General features: G+C 39.5%; 1 protein-coding gene across 4 annotated transcripts in view; it reads left to right on the top strand.

Moving 5' to 3' along the window:
- The window catches only part of LOC100866411 (nucleolar protein 4-like), a 108447-nt gene that overhangs the window by 70950 nt on the left and 16722 nt on the right, over window positions 1–20775 (top strand). For 3 of the 4 annotated variants that reach the window (XM_086917449.1, XM_086917450.1, XM_086917452.1), the window contains 5 exons: window positions 8814–9145; window positions 10280–10483; window positions 10998–11144; window positions 17758–17972; window positions 20546–20736. In XM_086917449.1, coding sequence (XP_086773575.1) covers window positions 8814–9145; window positions 10280–10483; window positions 10998–11144; window positions 17758–17972; window positions 20546–20736 — 1089 coding nt within the window. The remainder of the gene's footprint in view (window positions 1–8813; window positions 9146–10279; window positions 10484–10997; window positions 11145–17757; window positions 17973–20545; window positions 20737–20775) is intronic. The other variant, XM_086917451.1, reaches the window with a different exon arrangement.

Raw genomic sequence — 20775 nt, forward strand, 5'->3', positions numbered from 1 at the left:
GTTATCGCGATTTTTAATCAGTTAATATACTCCTTAGGATGCTCAAGTTGTTCCTTAACGGTAAAGAATCTTTCCACGGCGATGTTCGTCAAAGAGGACACGTACGCTGCATGGTTGATGGTTGGTGTCGTGCGATGGCCGATGCTGATTTTACATAACAAAAGTGATTCTCTCGTACGGCGGCCACTCGATTTCTTTGAAACCGACTGAACCACTTCCACGTATCCTCGCTTTAATTCCGTGAGAGGCGAATCGATCCAATTTCGTCTCGCTCGATATCTTCTTAATTTTAGCGAACCATCTTTATTTTATTTTTATTCACAATTTTTCCTACGTTGAAAAAGGAGTTATTAAAAAGAAAAAAAAAAAAAAAATGGACTCTTCCCAATGAAGAGATATAATCGTTCGTCCAAGAATTTATCAATGTCTTTGGACGAAAATGAAAAATTCCCACGAAACACTGGTCTCAAAGGGGAAATGGAGGAGGTCATTGATCATCGAGGAAAAGCTCGTTTCTCTTCTCTTTTTACGTTACACTGGAAGGTGGAAAAATTCTCGTTATTCTAAGCTTTTATCAAATATCATTGACCAATTGAGAAAGATTTGCTTCTTTCCCTTTTTTAACTTTATACTTTACACGAGAAATAGTGAATTCTAATTGTCAATGTTTAAAAAAAAAGAAAGAAAGAAAAGGAAATCTCGTAAAAAAAATCTTCATAAAAATCTCGTTTCCTTTTTCCTTTCCCTCTTCTTCTCCTTATTATATTTTTCATACCTTTATGGAAAGGTGGATTCTCTCTCCATTCATTAAGTATCATTGACCATTTAAAGAAGATTCGTTCCTTTCCTTCCTCCTCCCCCTTTTTTTTTTCTTTTTATATTTTTCTACAGAAAGATGAATTCACACTCGAGCCGAAGTTTTCGCGAAATCTCGACCGACCATTGAGGCCAGGCTCCATCCTTTATCTCTTATCTCTCATCTCCCTCCTTTCTTCTCTCTTTCATTTTTCTTTTTTTCCTTTTTTTTTTTTTTTTTTTTTTTTACATTTTCGCGGAAAGGCGAATTCTCGCAGGAAGATCCAAAAGATAGATACACAGGATAGCCACGAAGGTTGCGAAACGAAAGTACGCGCTCGCCGTACACACCATTTTCCATCGCGATCTCTTCAACAAGACGGCGGAATGGCCGAAGCGTTTTATCGGGAAATCGATTTTGCGAAACCTCGTGCCTCGTAGGCGAACCTCGTGACAAAGGATAGTCGAAGCTGTTATGTAAATTGATTAATCGGCCAAAGAAATCTGTTCCTCCATCATCGTGTACGTTACTTTGGTTTCATCTTCGAACACGTGGAGATTATTTTAAAAAAATTGAGTTTCTTTTTTTTTTTTAACAACGAAAAATATATCTACTTAGTCACATTTAATTCAAAGGAGAAAATTTGGTAAAAATTTAGTAACAAGTAAACGTGTTCTATTATGTCAAAATTGGAGAGAAATCGAATTTCGTCACTAGAATATCCTAGGGGTCACTAGTGGACTAGCGGACTTACCGGTGTATCTCGTAAGTAGCTGAAAATATCGGAATTGATCGAAAAATGTATATGTATTCGTGATCGTTATTCAATATGTTCACAAGATTTTTGAATGAATTACTAAATATAACGGAGAATACTTAAAATTCAATTTTTATAATACAATATGTATATTATACATTAAAGTAAACGAGATATAAGATATAATTGGTGATAATTACAACAATTAATAATTATCTATTGGAAAATGTCCAATATAGAACCAGAGGCCTCATTGTCATTCTAATTTCTATTTATACTACTTACTGCATCTACAGATAGTTTCTAATTACATGTTTGTTACCGTGAAAAAAGAAAAAAACAAGTTCTCTCATCTTTTCGTAATAATTTTCGCACTTGGCAGGATTTATTTTAATCTTCGGTTGATTTAGAAACAAGTTTGGTACGAGAGGATAGAATGAATTAAAGATGCGGAATAAATTTATTCATTGAAGGAGAGCCTTGTCTTTGGGAAGAGTGGTTTACGCGATCGGTGGGTACACGTCTTCGACGGGGACGCCATTCAACTTGACGTAGTAATAACATTCGTTGAAATATTATCACCGTTCCTGTTCTCCTAATTAAAATAGATTTTCAACGTTCAAACAAGTTAATTAAATAATGGGAGCGTGGACAAATTCTCTCTCGTTTTAAACAACGCAATATTTATTTATTTATTTATTTATTCCTTGGAAAATTCTTAATCCAACATCTCTTTGTTTCCTATTTCTCGTTCTCGATCGTTAAAATAATAAATCGGTTGAGATTATTTCTCCAGATTTATATAACTGTTCTCGAAAACACTTTTACCTAAAAATAAAGTTCGCTCAACAATTTCGACTTCGATCGAGTCATTGCGATAAGCATCGAGAGACGTTTTCGCGATCCTCTCACCGCGAATTTTCATCTTTTCGAAGGTGAGTAGCGTGTTCGTGATTCGAATCTTCGTTTCGCAGAAACGCGCGACACCGACGACACCGATAAACAATCTTTCGTTTTAATGGCCGGTGACATTTACGAAAGCGACGGCGAAGAAACGCCTGTTGGATCGTGCGATTTTCTCGTATGGTTATTAGCTCGGTTGCCACGGATACTTTCTTTCTCCTCCCGATTTTCGGATCTTGATAAGATCGTTCGAATCTTTTGCGCTCACTGCGTATTCTGTATCACCTGCGCCTGCAATTCTTTTTTTCAGGGCAATTTTTCAGGAGAGATTTCTTTCACATTTGCGTCAAATGTATATGTGTATATTTTTATTTTAAATTGATAGATTTTCGTAGCAAGACGAATGAAGAATGAAATAATTTCCATTATTTATTTCTCGATGCCTGTGGATAATTTGAATCAGAATGAAACTGTTTGCCCGTGTAACAAGCCAATTCTCATGTAGACACATTGAAATAAGATATGAAAATGATATCAACCATTATGCACTACCAGAGAAAGTGTCGCCAGACTGCTTAGTATTCAGTAGGGATTCGATGCTTGACAATTTACAAGACAGTTCTAAACGATCATGCAACATGCTCATACTTGCTCGATGATCGTCAACGATAAAATTGATTGATCTTCGAAAACCATATCCCAATTTTCTTCAAACTTAAACCGAACGTAAATTTACTGATCTCAAGAAAAACGTATTCCAATTTTCAATATTCGTAATTAATTCGACGACAAAGAAACATTCGTACACTCAACTAATAAAATATCAATCCTTTTTCCCCCAAGAATATTAAGAAAATCCTGATTTCTACCTAATTCTCGATCCCAAGCGGAAAATAATTTCGAATTCGACAAATTCAATCTCGAGTAGCAATTTCTCGAGTCGTTATTCGTCGGTTTGCTTCGATAGGTGCCTTTATTTCGTCTTCATCAGCTTCGACTGGCCTTCCAGAACGTGGCGCATCTTTAATGTCGAAATTGTCGAAACCAGTTTCGACACTGTCGTACTGTTAATACTTCTCTATAGACTTCGCATAACTTTTTTCTTGCCTGAACAGCATTCTTTTCGATAATAAAAAAGTAAAATATTCTCCTTTTGGCCTCGCGTCTTTGTTACCACACACGAAAAACAAAAATAAACCAACTCTCAAAACTACATAATATAAACAACACCTGTTCAGAGTGAAGTTGGCCGGATAAACGTTCAACTACTAGCGACACTCGTGTGAAAAAACGGAATTACTTTCGGAACAACCAACTTTCCAAGCATATATACCATATTCCCTAATTCGTGCAAACTCGATAATTCATCCTCGATTCGAAAAAATCGAAAAATCACAGGAGGAAAGAACCTACCCTCGCATCCCCACCCTACCCCGCGTGTATCTCTGGCCGCGAGCATCACCCGTTAAAATCCACGACATCCTCTCCGATCCCATGCCCCCGGCGTGTTCCAACGCTATATACCCAACTATTCCTGCCGTGTATCGTTCGGTGAACGAGATAAACACACACACACACACACACACCATGCGCGCGCTCACACACGCTCTCTCCCTCCTCCTCTGCTCCCGGTACATAGTTGGCGCGCTGGTATTCATAGGCGGAACGGTGGGGCCCGTGGGCGTGCGCCAGCTCGTCCGTGAATTTTGTTGCACAGGCCACGCATGTGGCTCGGTTTACGAGTGAGGTAGAAAAAGAGGAAGTCGCCAGGGTCGGGTATTAGTTTCCTTTTGCGGGAGCAGAAGCGGTTCGAAAGAACGAAAGATGGTGGGGAGGGAGGGAGGGAGGGGTGGCGAGTGATTTCAGGTTCAGCCGCTGTGCGAACTCTCCTCCCGGGGTTGAGGAACGGTGCCTGCCTGCCTGGTAGTGGGATTGGGATTGGCAACCGGCTCCTCTAGCTAGCGGAGGCTAGCCTACCCTGCTCGCCCCCCTGGCTCCGGCTCAATTCTTTTGCAACGCCGGCTGGCATCCGCTCGGCCGCAGCCACAGGAACCCTACGGTAGTAGTACCGTAGCAGTACCCTGCCTTCTTCTTACGCGCGTGTGTGTGTGTAGTACGTGTGACGCGTGCGTACACGAGAAGGACTCGAGTCGCGGGACAGGTTGAGGCGGTCGGAGGTGGAAGGGGGGTCCACCACGAAGCGAGAGATTGGGCAGAGGTTAATCTCTCGTGTGAATTTGGTTCGAGGAGTGTATCTTTTCCTTTTTTAAACAAAACAAACTTGTAAAACTCTCGAGCTCGACCTAACCTCTTCTTTTTGCAAGATCCTCCCTAACTCGCCGTAAAGACGAATCCTTTTTTTTCCAATTTAGACAATTTAGTTTCTTACGAGCTCGAAAGAAAATTATCGAACGAATATTTCTCCAAGTCGTTCGTCGATGTAGAGAGAAGGTTTGCGGAGCGCAACAATGGGATCCGAACGAAACCCGGGGGAAGGAAACCTTCCCTGACCACGGACAAAGGGCGGGGAATAGGGAAGCCGTTCCGCTGGTCGCGTTCCCCGTGGCCACGAATTGTTCGCGCCGAGTGTGTGCAAGAACCGAGGTGCAGCAACCTCGAGCCCGTTGGCGCGACGGAGAGAGAAAGAGAGAGAGAGAGAGAGAGAGAGGAGAGGACGAACGTACATACGCGCCTCCTGGACTCCAGGGTCCAGTTTCCTGGGTCGGCTTGTGCGTTCTACCGGTTCTACCGGAATCTTCCTGGAAGCGCGAACCAATGAATTAGATCCTCGTACGTTCCTAACCTAATACGTGGCCGTCCAACTTGGTGAAGTTGGCCAGAAAATGGTCGCCAATTTTCCCTCGCGATTCTTCCGGGATGATGGCGTGTCGATCGGCACGCGATCTGTCCTCCAATGAGGGGCCTGGCATTGATATCGCCGATTATTTAGCCATTAATCTTGTTGTTTTCGACGTTGGTAAGCGACCGGGGCTCTCGTTGCCCCCGGGGCCGACTGGTCTGACGACTTTGCCGGCACCGAGCACCGCCGCTCGTCTAGGTGTGTATAAGTTTTGCATTGTTGATGAATTTTTTCCTGCTTTTTTCTTTTTCTTCTTTTTTCGAGAGAGAGAGAGAGGGAGAGGGAGAGAGAGAGAGAGAGAAGGAGAGAGGGAAGGTTAGACTTCCTGTCTGGTGACTTTTGATGTTGCATGGGAAACGTCAAAGAGGCTTGTCGCCGATCAAAGAGTATACGCACGGTGTGAAGGAGGCCTCTTTTGGGTTTATTAATAGTGTTAAGGTTATTGGGATGGCGGGTTATTTGAAAGTGGTGGGTTTATTTTTAAAGGGAGCAAAATAGACACAGACTTTGAGGGTACGGCCAATTTTTAATATATCGTAGCGTACTTTCGCGGAGGAGGATATTGATATTTCCTCGAAACATTATTTAACCATTTTCCCTTTGCTCTCGTTATTATCCGACTGTTTTGCGATGATTGCTTGCTCTTGTTTTATTATTAAATATTAATATCACATCTTCTTGATCCCCTAACTTTTATTCAAAAACTTGCTACAACTCCACCACTATTCGTATTTATAACCAACTATACATTTACACGATCTCGGACAGAGCCTCTTTCCAACGTTCCACCACGATTACTTTTTACATTCCACCAGTCAGTTTGGTTCGTGTGCAGCCTCTCTCTGTCCTCGACAACATCCTCGTGAAAGCACCTTCGTTCTCTCCTGGGACCCGTGCGCGCCTCTTTCTTGCATCCGATGGCAGGGACTCTACTTAGACTTATTACGGGTTTTGGAAACAGGTCGGCCTTTTTTTTTCTCCCCCCTTTCTCTTTCTTTTTTTTTATTTTTTGCGTGCCCCGGCGAAAAGAAGAACGCGTCGAGAGGCGACGCCTCCGGGAGTCAAGGCTGTGGCGAAATAATGCGACTCGTTTTCGACCGTTTTCGCGCGGACTTCCCCCCTTGTTCATTATTGGAATGGGCACGAGTCGCGCAATTTATCTCCACGGAATAACACAGCGAGGACGAGCTCTCCGTTGTCGGAACGAGTTACTAATGGGCATTACGGGGCCCGAACCTGCCTTTTCAGAACCGTTAATGTATCCTATTATTAACGTAACGTTTCTTGGACTCCATTTCGTTTCGTTGATCGGTTACGAATTTTAGCGTTACACAACTCTGTTCACTATTCGAATTCACAAAGTTGCGAAATTTAACGAGATTTATAATAAAATAATATTATTTGGATTAATTCACAATTCGAAGTAATCGATCGAACATGTTTCTGGACACACGTTTTCATCGGTTAGTTTTGTTCGTGAATGTTCGTGAACATTCGGCAGCGCTCGGCCTCGAGTCCTGTCACGTGATAGTTTTACGCAAGTGTCGAAGCGGCAGCATCCAACGGTATAGAAAATATAGCATATATAGAATGGGAGAAACTTTAATTAGAAGCTGACCGTGACAATTTACGTGTTGTTAAACCGTTGGTGATCCTGTTTCCGTTTATTTTGAAGAAAAAAAAGAAGTAATAAAACATTCTTTGCGACTTGGAAGATACTTATATACATATGACGACTTTAAACGCGGAATTATGTGCTGTTAGCTCGGGGAAAGATTGATGGGGCGTTCCTTGTTCAATTGAATTCCTGCGTCGCGGAAGAAAAGGACGTTCCCCTTTCTTCCCACGGCTAAACTTGGAGATAGTTGCCGTGTGGTAAATAAACTGTGTGGTAACGGCGGGCATGTGGGTGGTATTTATAGCATAAATATAATAACGATGCCACGTTTGAATTGCGTGACGCCACTGATTAAGGACGAGATCGAAGGAACAGTAAACCTGGCACAGTGTGTATTACACGTACGCGTGCTATCGAGGGAACAAGCTGTTGGCATTACAGTTATTCAGCTTTACGATGGAGACGTGATAATTTGATGTATTATCGCGAGATCGGGCGAGAATATTATCCGAAAAGGATTTATCCGTTTAAAGAGGAGCGGAGAGAGTCGTCCCGTTTTTGCAATAACTTTTTCATCGATCTCGCGAGAGAAAATATAAAACAATTTAACACGATGAAGCTACTAATGTTTCGAAAATACTATTTCGATTTAAACTGTGTTAAAACTTTTGTTCATCGTAAAAAAAGAAAAAAAATCGTTATTTTTAATTCAATCGCTACTCGCATTATTTAATCACGAATACTTTGCAATACAAAAAAAAAAAAAGGGGGAATTCCTCTTCTACATCAACATCCTATCGACAACAACATTCGGCCAATCGTGTTCTCGAGGTGATCTATCTATCTCACGAGAAAAGATGGAATTGAGATCAGCAGATGGAAAGATGCGAGTTCCATGTAAAGCCGCGAGATTATTTGAATTGTCTTCGTGGGGGCCGACTAGGCGCAACAAGTTGACAGACGTCGTTCTAGATGCGGCGATAAAAACTTCACGGTTTAATGCCGTGAGTTACACTTGCTCGTTCATGTAAATGCGGAATTGGACGGTTTCGTTTCAACCGTAATTCGTGGATTGTCCCGATGGGGAAGATTGATGCCGTGGTTTCTGGCTTTTAGTTTACCTCACCTCGGATGTTTTTTTGGAACAATTACACTTGCTTTCTTGCTTTCTGACTGCAATTGTCATCGACCGAGGGTCAAACGGGATCAATCTTGTCTCGGGGAAAGAATTCGTTTGGAGATTGAAAATTCGAGTCAACGTCGATGATGTCTATTACTTTAATAATTTTTTTTGAACGATGTTGGTGGAAATGGTTGAGCAGATTCACTGATTTTAATCACGTGTACTTTTATTTTCGATATAATTTTTCCAATGAATTAAATTTATTTTCAATATTAATATCGAAATGTGTGTTCCACTAGTTTAATTAAATATTAAATTATACAATATATAATTCAACATTGTCCAGAATTTTGGATATTAACGGTGTGACGGTTAACCCATTACAATAATGATAATCATAATATTCACCACAATATACGGGGGGACAACAGCCACATATACAAGACCAATTTCAAAATCATTTCATTTTTCACATATTTAAAACCAAATATTATCTGTCTACATACTAACAAAAATAAATAAACGCATAAATATTTTTTCAAGAGACGTTTCAAAATAACTAACATAACCTCAAATGTCACTAACCCAACTCATTCTCCCCGTTATAAAATTATAGTAAAACGAACATAACCTCGTATTTCACCTACATGTACAAAATTGCACAGCAAAACGAACACAGTAATCCCAACAATAACCTCAAAATTAATCGTCGTGAAAAGATTCCAACGAAACGATTCTATTTTTCTCGTATTCCAGACTCCCGAAACGGGTCATCAGAGTTGGTGGACATGCCAGCCGGAACCGTTCCTAATTTGGGCGCGGTTGCTGGAGTCGGTGGCGAGGACATGGCATCCTTGTGGGCGTCCTACGCGATGGGATTAAAGAAGACACCGCCGCCAGCATCCGCGGCGACGCCCTCGCGATCAGATCGTGATCGCGAGTCCAGCCCTCCGGGGGAGGGGACGGGGAGCGCGCACGACGAGACGAGCAGCAGCGGCAATAAGGAGGACGAGGACGACGACGACGAGGATGCCGACGAGAGGTTGGACCCCAGACACCACGACCCGGAGCGCCAGAAGGCTTTCAACGTGAGTCCACGGATTTACGTAATTCCCTTCAGCTTTGCTCCTCTTCTTTCTCCTCTCCTCCCTTTGTTCCGTTTCGGCTGCGGCGTGATTAATGAAACGAGTCGAAAATGAGCGTCTTGACGAGGATGAGTCTTTTTGATCGTTGAGAATCGCGATTGTGATAATGATTTTAATAGATCAGATATAATTTCGAGATTAATTGTTGCTCAATTGTTGTTAAATATATTTCTTTAATGGTGTTTCGTGAAAATATTTTATTCGAGCTTTGGCTGTGCTTCCTGAAATCGCTACTAGATGTCTCGTTTACTTTCTCGCCTTTGCCTCGATTTTTATACGTACAAATTCCAAATTATTGTATTCTAAAACACGGATCTATCGTGAAACTTTAATTAACAAAGTAGTTCGCACCGTGTGTTTAAAAGAGCAATCTTTCCTGATTTCTTCAACTCGAATGTTTCTCTCACAATACGCTCAAACCTCCATTTCTCTTAACAAGCCATCACCAAAGGAGCCTAAACTAAAAAAGAAACCCCATTCTCCGGTACATCATCCGTAATTATCTCCGCTTAAACACCTGAAACCATAACCTCAAAGCGCGAGGCACATTACCGTATATACTCGACGCCTTGGGCCGCATTAAACCGGAAACAGCAAGTTTATTGCAGCCAGCATTAGCTCTGCAACCACGTAAAAAGATACAAAATTATTATTCGTAACAAAATGAGAGGGAGAGGGGGCTGAAGAAGAAGAAAAGAAGCATCACGTGTATAAAAAGACAACATCCTCCATGCTTAAAACGAAAGAAAGGCCATGGAACTTTCTTCCTCCTCCCGAAAAACCCACAATTATCGTAGTTTTACGAAGATCGCAGCGACGCCACGCGGTGGCCACTCTTCTGCCCTCTTGCGCCCTCTCGTCGCGGAAACTGAAATCCAAAGCAGCAGGGCCCGCAGATGGCCGTGAGCTGCCCGGGCAGAACAGCTCCTTAATTAATTACAATTAGTTTAATAGACGATGGCACGCCCCCACCACACCGCGAAATCCTTAATTCCTGCGTCTACCAACTTGGTACAGGGGCTCTCGTTTCAATTCGTTCCGCGCCGCGGTCTGTGTACACGCGTTCCATCTTTACAGATGTTCGTCAGGCTGTTCGTCGACGAGAACTTGGACCGTATCGTGCCCATCTCGAAGCAACCGAAGGAAAAAATACAGGCGATCATCGATAGTTGTACCAGGCAATTTCCAGAGTTTGCGGAGAGAGCCAGGAAGAGGATCAGAACGTACCTGAAGAGCTGTAGGAGGAACAAGCGTGGCAGGGAGGGTGCACCTTGGGACGCGGTGAGAATTTTCACATTTGTTTTCACATTTGTAATGGTTTGAGCCATATTTCTGAGTGATAAGACGAGGATATAAGGATCTTGTAATGTTTCTAGCCTGGAGAAAGGCGAAAGATTTGGTGTTTTTGAAGGAGGAAGTTGAAAAATCGAAGAATAATGAAATTTTTGAGGTTATGAATTAATTTTGAAAACAAAACTCGAGATTGTGATGATATGGTTATTTATCGATGTTGTTTTATGTTTAATTTAACTATTTTGAAAGAAGAATTTAAAAGAATTGAATTAAATTCTAACTTCAATAATACAAAATTTCACAAAAATTAAAAGAAATATTCGCCACTGGTACGTAATCAATTTTTTTCGACTATCAACGAAAATAAATTCTCGCCTCGTCAGTGGCGTTGATAATTTCGAATTCTGCGAACCATGGATCGCGAAAGCTCGCAAATTCCCCAGGTCTGAGTCAAGTTCGAAGCTTTTCGGTATGCGACGATCACGTGGCTATTTCTTTTTAGGCGAGGCCCACTCCGGCGCACTTGACCTCCGTGCAGGCCGAACAGATTCTGGCAACGGCCTGCGAAAATGAGAGCGACAACGCGAAACGCATGAGACTCGGTCTGGAGCCTGTCTCACAACCAATGCCAACTCTTCCGGCTGCGACGGTGAGTAAAATTAGAACGAAAAGAGTACGGATCGTCCACGCGGTATCGAACTATCCTCTTCCAGTTCTCTCGAGCTTTACTACGCGCTCTCTTCATCGCTAATATTTTATTTCAAGTCAAGTTGAAGAGGATGGAGTTTTTTTTTTCTCGAGATTTTTCTTCTTTTTCTGATTTTATTCGTTATTAACGCGTTGATTAACATGGTGGACGCCATATCGATAGTGGCGCCACGGAGGTTATCGGAATTAATCCAAGTATTTGAATTAACGCGTTAAGGATCGAGTTATTTTACGAACGCTAAATGCATAATTTTTTTTTTTTTTTATTATTGGCTCGATAACTTTAGTAAAAAGAGAAATTATGTAAGATTAGTTAAAGTTTTTAGTTAAAGTTCACGTTATATATAAATATTGAGATGTACCTATTTTTCTTATATATAAAAAAAAAAAAAAATATTGGAATGCAATTGCTTTAAACAAAAAATTTTTAAAGAAAAATTTTAATTTATTTACCAGAATGTCATTTAAATTTAATTTATTAGAAAAAATGCTTTAAATTTTTTAATAATCACAAAAAAATGAAATGATACTCGTAATATAAATTGTATTAATTGAAATTATATATGTTTATAAATGTAAATACTGAATGCTTATATTACAACTATGTTGATTTAACGTTTTTACGATAACGTAACACTTGTTTCTTTTATTATTGCAATATCATCAAACGCACGAGGAAATGAAATTTCATTTTGTTTATAGGTAATTGGATATCGTCATTAAACAGTTTATCTTCGCGTAAAAAGATGAAACAGCAAATATTCTTATATAGATAAGAGTATTTTTCAATTTCAGTTTCACGTATTATAGTATAATACATGTGAATACATATATTAACTTAAATACGCGTTTTATTTAATTAACATTCATTTTTATCTTCGATATTTCGTTACGTTCATTGGTAAAGTTCATTTTTTTTTTTTTTTTTTTAATAATTAAGAAGAAATAATATATCCCAACATGTTTATTCACCTATTTACCAAACAAGAATTATTATTCCTTCCATTATTAATACAGATATTGATAATAAAAGAGATCAGCATACGTTAGAAGTGCTTGCTAAATCATCACGTGATTATTATATGATTCTAACGAGACATTGCACGTGAATGATATTGCAACAGCAATCGACACTACATATATTTTTTTTTTTTTGTTGCTTTTAATTGCTTACGAACACTTCCATTAAATCATCGAGCAATTATCAGTTCACTTCTACGTAATATATTAAACTTATGACATCACCTGATGGAACTTTCTATTCCAGAATGGAAAATACACAGTATCTGTTTCCCGACTCACAATCGTTTAATTATTCTCCAATAATATTCTAAATAGTTAGACACAATTCATTTACACAATCACACACACACACACATATTCGATAAAAATCGATAAATCCACAAATTCTTCATTAATTTTTTTTTTCTTTTTCGAATAAAATTATACGTAAAATTTTCACACAAATCCTCCTACTCGTCAAAATATCTCTATTCTCCCAAAAATATTTCCAAAAAACGACAATACAGCAATTAAAAATAATAAAAATCCCTAAATCCTCTCCCTTTTCAAAAACTCACGCCAAGCCAACCACCCAAAACCGAGCGTACATCAAAATCGTGCGAGAGGAACAGAGGAAGAGAGAAAGAGAGAGAGAGAGAGAAAGATCGGTCGTCAGATTTCGCGAGAGCGAAGAGGATGACGCAACCAAGTGGCGCGATAAAGTTTTCCATGAAAGTAGCCGTCCATAAAATTATCAAGATCCGACGAGGGAGAGCCTCCTGCGCAACGCTTCATGAAACGGAGAGAGTCTAGGATTGATATAGGTACGCGGAGAGTGATAACCCCGTGGGTCGCGCACCTCTCCCACTCTCTGATGCAACGAAGCGCGCACGATGGCCACGTTCCACGCGTGGTTCGATGGAACGAAAAAATCGAAATATTCCTCTCTCTCTCTCTCTCTTTCTCTCTCTCACTCTTCAGCGATCCATGGCCACCTGGCGGCCATCCCTCACGAGAGTCGATCGAAATTTTCGAACGTGGATTCCGCTCGTGAATAGCTTTCACGCGCGGTATTTCGGAAGCCTGTGCGCCTCGAAATCGAAATTAGCCTTCGCCTCGCGGATTTTGTTTTTTCCAGCTGGGGACAAAGCTCGTGCCGCGATCGATATCCCTACGATTCGAATCTTTTTTTATCTTTGGTTTTTGTTATTTGGTTTTGGAAAATTTCGAGATTAATCCTTGGTTATGCACAAGATCGAAGGGTCGGTATAAGAATGTTGTCGAGTTAGGGTAAGGAATTAATAAGTAAATTTCGACATGGACATTTTTGAATCGATATCCGGAATATCTATTTTCGTTCCAGCTACTTGAATTATGTATTTACCATTATAGGTTGGTAGGTCTGGTGTTAATGGAAAATAAATTGTTTCGAGAAAATTTCGATGGGCGTTGCTATTTTTGTACTGAAGCATTTACTCTGGGATTATCAAATTCAAATTTTTTGCTGAGATTTGAGATATCGGTGAAACATCGATGAACTCTTATCCAGTCCAAAAATAAGATAAGTTTTTACATGAATTGTGTAACAGAGATTGATGACAATCTAGAACTTTAAATATATCATGCTCAATTTATAAAAATTTACAAAATATTCCCTGAACGATATATCAATCCACCTCGAATAATCTCTCTTTTTCATAAAAAATTAATCAACCTCTTAAATTTCGTGTATTTCAAACGTTTTCTCACTGTACATTGTCTCAGATAAAAATCGAGCGATACACACACGGACGTGTCAAAGGTGTTGATAACAAGTCCGAATTACCATCAGTCTTAACTTTTTTCTTTTTTTGTCTCTCCCCGTTAGTCATCATCGTGTGTCCATGACATCGTTTAAAAAGGGCCACGGCTGACACGCTCCCCCTTCCAAATCAAAAAAATCGCACGTTTACCCAACCGTCCTGTTTCACCACTTCGACGAATTGTCTCGTTTCCCTCATACAACTGTACGACCGAGGCCCTGTTCGATCATGGCCGCGCGATGCTAGCGACATCTGAGCGGCGCTAACTCTCTAATCGACGCCAACTATGAGTCAACCACGAATTTCACAAGTCAAAGCTTGTTGTACTCTGACTGATTTTGTAATTTGGTATACCCTTGGATATATTTCATGGTGAAACGAACGTAAAATCTCGTGATCACGCTATGAATAGAGCGTAATTTTCATGAAAACCTGCATATCGTATTTTTGGCTAATCTGAAAGAAACATCGAATCAAAAACGATTCATTTTGCTACCTTGAAAGAATTCGAGAAATCTCTTCGTTCCGTACGAAATCACGAATCGATCTTAAATTTCACAAAATCCTTGATTAAAAAAAGATGGATTAGAATAAAATCTCTCCGTTCATCGTGTCTCGTGCATCTATCCATGATCATCAGATTACGAATTTTACAAATTCGAAACGCATCCTAAAAAGATAGATTCGTTCGTTTCTCTCCGTGTCTCGCATATCTACAATAACGACATCATCAGCTTCTCGTCGACTTTAGAGGACCACGAATTTCACGAGTCCAAAACGGTTGCACGAACCGACCTCGATTTCGACACCCTTGCCCACCCCTGGCAAGGTTCGTTCACCCCTCGAAACAAACGCAGAAATCTCCTCGTTCCGTTCATCGTCGAACGGCGGCGTGGGCGGCATCGGCGTGTCTCCGGCGCGCCTAATCCTCCCTTCGCCCTCGTGAATATTGCACACCTACCATACCATAACCTCTCTCTGTATATCCACGGTTACGAGCACACGGCGCAAGAGAGAAACGAGAACATCCGAACAGTTTCTCGACTTATCTACTTTGAAAATCCCTAGCCGTGGAGGAGGAAACCGGCGATATAGTGTCAGGCGCGGGGAGGGAGGGAGGGGAGGGAGCACGGAGAGACCGATAACCTCTCGGCCGACCTAAACCTAACCTATTAAGGAGAAGACCGGGGTTCGTGCACGGACGCGGCTATCTGCCGTGGCCACCTATATAATTGACGTCAACGCACACTGCTCGCCTTTCATAAAAACACCTCCCTACATCCGTTCTCCTCTCTCTTGACGATTTCATTCCTCCGTGCCTGCGCGCCTCTTTCTCTGCGTGCGCGCTCGCCCTCTTCCCCCCCACCTCTCCTTGCCTCACCGCGGTCCACCCGTCGCGCCCCCCTTCCCCTCGGTGGATCCCCGGCCGATCTTTCTTTATTTCATTTCTTTCTTTCTTTCTTTCCTTCCTTCTTTCCTTCTTTCCTTCGTTCTTTCTTTCCTCCCCTTTCTTTCGCCACTAGCTTGCCTCTCTTTCCACGAATTAATTTCCTTGGCCACGAGAGAGAGTTTACTCACGCCTCGACGTCCCTGTCCGCCACATCTGGCCGTTTCTTCTTCTTCTTCTTCTTCTTCTTTCCCCTTCTTCTTCTTCTTCTTTTCGATCTCGACATATTCTCGCTCGACGTTCCATTGCCATCCTTTTTTTTTTTGGCCATTGTTCCCTTTTTTTTCCTTTTTTATTTCGATATTATTCACACCAGGTGGAATATCGCTTGATTCAGAAGTTCACGCTCTGAGTCGGGTGTATAATAATCGTCGTAAGAAGAGATAGTTCGCGAAGGAAGATAGATCGTGGTTCCCTGATCGTAGCGTACGTCACTGGGAACACGTGGTGTGTTGTGATATGATGTACCATCGGATTTCACCGTTTGGATACGGTGCGCTCAGTCAGTGACCAGTTTTGTGCGACTTGGCGATCATCTGTGTCTACGAAGGAATTTACACAAGGTGTGGATTTATTATGACGGTTTGAAAGAATCAAACTGCGAGTGATTGGAGATCAAGACCGTTGAGTTTTTTGGTTTTTGATACGGTGGTATTTATACGGTGATTGTGCGTGTTTTGAAGAATACTGTACGCGATGTGCCCTCGTCTGCGCTGTAATGATTCGAAACGATCAATTACAGGGAAACAGTTGATTAAGTGTATCATTATGTGAATATGTCAGTGGCCGCAAGTTCTCTACGACTTGGAAAGTCTCTATTATTCTCTATTCAACCATGATGGTTTAAAACAATCGATTGTGAACACTTTGATCGATTTGAGCCAGACTGATAATTGGAATGGTGATAAACGAGAAAAGGAACGAGGGACAAACATGAGGAAAAAGAACCTAAGAGTGGTGCACAAACAGGTGTACGATCGCGTGCAGATCCAGCAGGTACACGATGGACTCACAAACCACGTGGTTTCCTAGCTTTCTTTTTAACACAGCGACCGATCGATTTTCGCGTCTGGTCTCCGCGCCAAGCCGATTCTCGATCGCCACTGGCTAAAACTGGGTCAGAATGCTTAAAAATCTGGAACGTGAGATAAATTTCTCGCGCGCATACAGTGGAGGGGAGTTTGTCGCGACCAATCAGCGAACGCAACAAACGTTATTAGTTCATTTACCGGGTGATTCAAAAGTCGTGCACTTAAAAAAAAGCTTGATCGATCTTGTATCATGAATTTCTGTTACGATTTTTTTGCTTCTTTTTTTTTTCTTTAAATTTTTTTTTTTGTCCTTTTTACTCGTCCTGTCAAGTGTTACGATCGATTAATTGGATTTTTGCAAAATGTAATTATGTTTCGTACACGATCCATCGTCGAAGAATTCTGATTTAGTTTATTTATTTAGTTTTTTCGTTTCATTCGATCTTTTTAAAATTTCTCTACTCGCAATAAACTGTATGTCAATAAACTGTATGTCACATTGCTAATTATAGTCGATTGTTCGAATCACTATTTATTGATACGGATATTTCAGTTGACATGAAATATTGTTAATTATAGACGATTACATGAATCGTCGCGCTGTTTATCGTCATGCGTACTTACTCGTGGACGTGCTTGTTAATAAGACGCACTTAATTCCTTCAAGCAAAATCCGATAGTCGTAAATTCGTAGAATTTTCATTATTTCAACGATGAAATCGAAATATAATTTAGCGGTAAAACAACGGTGTAATAATTTCATCCGCGTAGAAATGAATAATCGCAAAAAGTAAAAATCGGACAAAATTATTGCTCATAAAATTTATCCTTACGTCAAATTAATCGAGGAGAGAAAAAAAATATACATATATACGTAGTATATATATATATAATTTAAAATATCCCTTCCTATCATTAAACTTGTAGCCATTTATTATTGCCAATTAAAAATTTGCAATAATAAAAAAAAAATCATGGAATTATTACTTTTAAACGGCAACAATAATATTATTGCTATAAAAACGTATCCTTCAGCCATCAGCATTCCCTGAAAGAATATATTCTCTATTGTTATTCACCTCTTATATTATCCTACTAATTAAGGAATGTTAAAAAATAATTAATAATTAATCGTCGTTAATAATAATTATTAGAAGCTCATCTCTCTCTCTCTCTCTCTCTAACTGTAACTTACCTCCAAAGTACGAGACCTCAACGTATTTTCCACCGGTAATCCCGCTTTGGGAAGCTAAGATCGAGCGGTTGTTACAGCAAACGGATGTCCGGTCAAGTTTGGAGCATTTCTCGAGTACACCGGTGAAATCACTTCCGGGTAAAAGGGAGGATACACCACCGGCATCGCTAACGTCCCTGGCGCCGCTAACCAGTTTGGCGAACTTGCCGAGCAGCACTCTCTCCTCCACACCCCTGTCCCTTGCACCGGCGTCGAAACTGCTCACCCCGGCGGACAACAAGGGTCTCATGAGGTCAGTATAACGTTTCGTGAAAGATGTTAAATCAAATCTTCGATCTTCTTTCGTTTTTTCGCGCTTTGTTCGCAGTTGTTAAATCATTAAATTTACATCCTATTTTTGGAAAAAGAAGAAGAAAAAGAAAAAAAAGGAAATTAATCTTAAGGATAAGGTGGCAAGTTGGATCTGATGTTAACAATGTGACAATAAAAGGGTAACTTAGCTTTATCGATTTATAGAGAAAAGTGAGATTGATTGTGATTAAAAAAATTGTAGATTGGTTTTCTTTTTCGGGGGAGGGAGGGAAGGTGGGGATTTTGGTTTTAAGTTTGAACAAAGTAATGATTGTTTTTGTGGCAATTAAACAATATTATATAAAATTTAACGATCTTCTCGAAGAGAATTTTGTTTCAACTTTGCCTCTTAAAATTTGGTAAATTAAAGTTATTATAGAAATGATGATTATTTGTTAAATAATTTTTATATAATCTAATCTATACGACGAATTTTTGGATGAAGAAGATCGTTCAGTCAAGTAGATTCAAAATGAGTAATAAATAAATGAGTGTGATTGAATGAAAAATGTAAAAATAAATAAATAAATATGTTAAGTTTTATTTAAAGAAAATTAACAATATAAGATTACATATCTGTTTATCAATAATTGCAATTGAATTGGTTTAATCGTTGGTTTATTTCTATATATATATAAAAAGAAAAAAAAAACATAATTTATTAGATTATTGACTAATAACGTAGATACTAATATTATTTTTAGAATGTGGAGATAGAATGGAATCTACGATTTAATATGTTAATATTATGATTTGAATTTGTGACATCACGTTATTTATTATCCTATATAAATATTTATGATATTGTGATATATAAAAGATTAATGAATTAAGAATTTCAAATCATACGAGACATGATGACATTGTCATTTTTAAAAATCATGGTACATACATTTTTTTTTTTCAACGTGTGTAGATTATTATAAAGAAATCTGGTTTTCTTTCTGTTTTTATTTTTTTATCAATTATATTTAATATGATATTTCAAAAAATTAGACTCCTCTCTTCCTTTCTTTTTTTTCTTGATAAACAAATAAAATCTTCAAGTAAAATGAACCCGATGACTTGGACTTATTGATAATACTGTTTATATTTACATTTTACATTTGTGAAAAAAGAAAATCAAATTTGTTTTGAAATATTTGAGTATATTCCTAGATGTTGAATAATTAACCGCAAATTAGTTAACTCGTTATATTACTCATTTTCATTCAGCCCTCTTTTCCAGAAATTTGATTAATTACACTTTATTGAACGAAAGTTAATAAACGTGTTGAAAAATTAAATACGGTTGATGAACTTTAAATAACTCAATTACATTTCTCAGCCGGTTATTCAACGTGATATCGGTTAATTTGTTACAAAGATAGATAACGGTTTAAAGCAAGTCGGTTGGCAAAATTGTGACGCTGAATTTTTTAGAAATGAAAATGTCTAGACGAGGTGATTACTAGATTTAAATCATCCATGAAATTTAATTTTAAATGAAGGGGAGGCACTTTACTTTTCTCTTTCTGAAAAAGTCATTTCGTTTGATTCCTAAATTCTTAAATAAATTTTTACAATTATATCGAAAACAAATAAGCTTTTTGTATCGTTTCTTGATTATTAGTAGTAAAACAAATGAAGAAATCAATTTTTTTTATTTATTTCACAAATAAACGTCACAGATACTCTTTTATCTTGTAATAAAGAATATCGAATAGAATTGAATTAATCGTAATGATTCTACAAGATGATATACATATCTTCATTCATCATTCATCCTGTCTTACCAAAGATTTATTCATTTATTCATATTTTCAAAATGTCATAAATTTCAATTCTTCGAGTTATATATACCTTTACCAATTGAGATTGAATACAACAAAAAGTATTTCATTCCTTCGAATCGAATCAAAAAATGGCTGGTCAAATTACTTCTTTCCATCGATGTTTCATCAAATATGGCCGATATACTTGCAAGACTCTACACACGAATTTAGCAAAGAATCGGTAATAATATACCAATAATTGTCGATAAACAAATTACTGAAACGATTTTGAATAAAAAAAAAAAAAACTTAAAAACCGATACAAAAACATTCTCCTCGATTCAGCCTCCAACTAGCAACGCAGCCTCTTACGATTGACGTTCGATCGGCACGAGGAAAGAAAAAAGAGAGAAAGAAAGAGAGAGAAAGAGAGAGAGAGAGAAAAAGTAACTATATACGTTCTCCTGTCGTAATCGGTCCTCAAGCCGCCCATTCTCACTCTCCACGATCTCTCATTCACAGAGAGTCGAGAAGTCGGGTAAACGAAGGAAGGAGAGGGGCGAGAGATAAGCGTCTCTCCGTCTCTCGTAGACGGTCAAAGATCACGGAACGAAAACTGCGGGGAAAAAGGAGGAAAGGAAAAAAAAAAGAGACAGGAAAGAAGGGGAGGGAACTAGCGAGGCGGAATCGAGCGGAGAACTAATCAATGCTGGCACGGGGCGTTATCTCTAACACGAATCTCGCTCGCGTTTTTTTGCAGCCAGGCGACGATAGTCAGCTCGTCGACGGTTAACGGTGTTGCCAGCGGTGGTGCACCAACGGCGATGTACAGACCTAACTTCAGCCAGGCGTTCCAACGCGCCGGGCCGACCACAGTGCCGCCAACATTGTCGGCGGGACTCTACCCCACGCAGAGCTTCACGTCAGGTCTATTGAGCAACGGTACACAAAGTAATATTGCTTATCGGTGTTATTATGAGTTCGCTTGCT

This window comes from Apis florea, unplaced genomic scaffold (assembly GCF_048593485.1).
Source record: "Apis florea isolate Af1SG1 unplaced genomic scaffold, ASM4859348v1 contig_2201_pilon, whole genome shotgun sequence".
Taxonomy (NCBI): domain Eukaryota; kingdom Metazoa; phylum Arthropoda; class Insecta; order Hymenoptera; family Apidae; genus Apis; species Apis florea.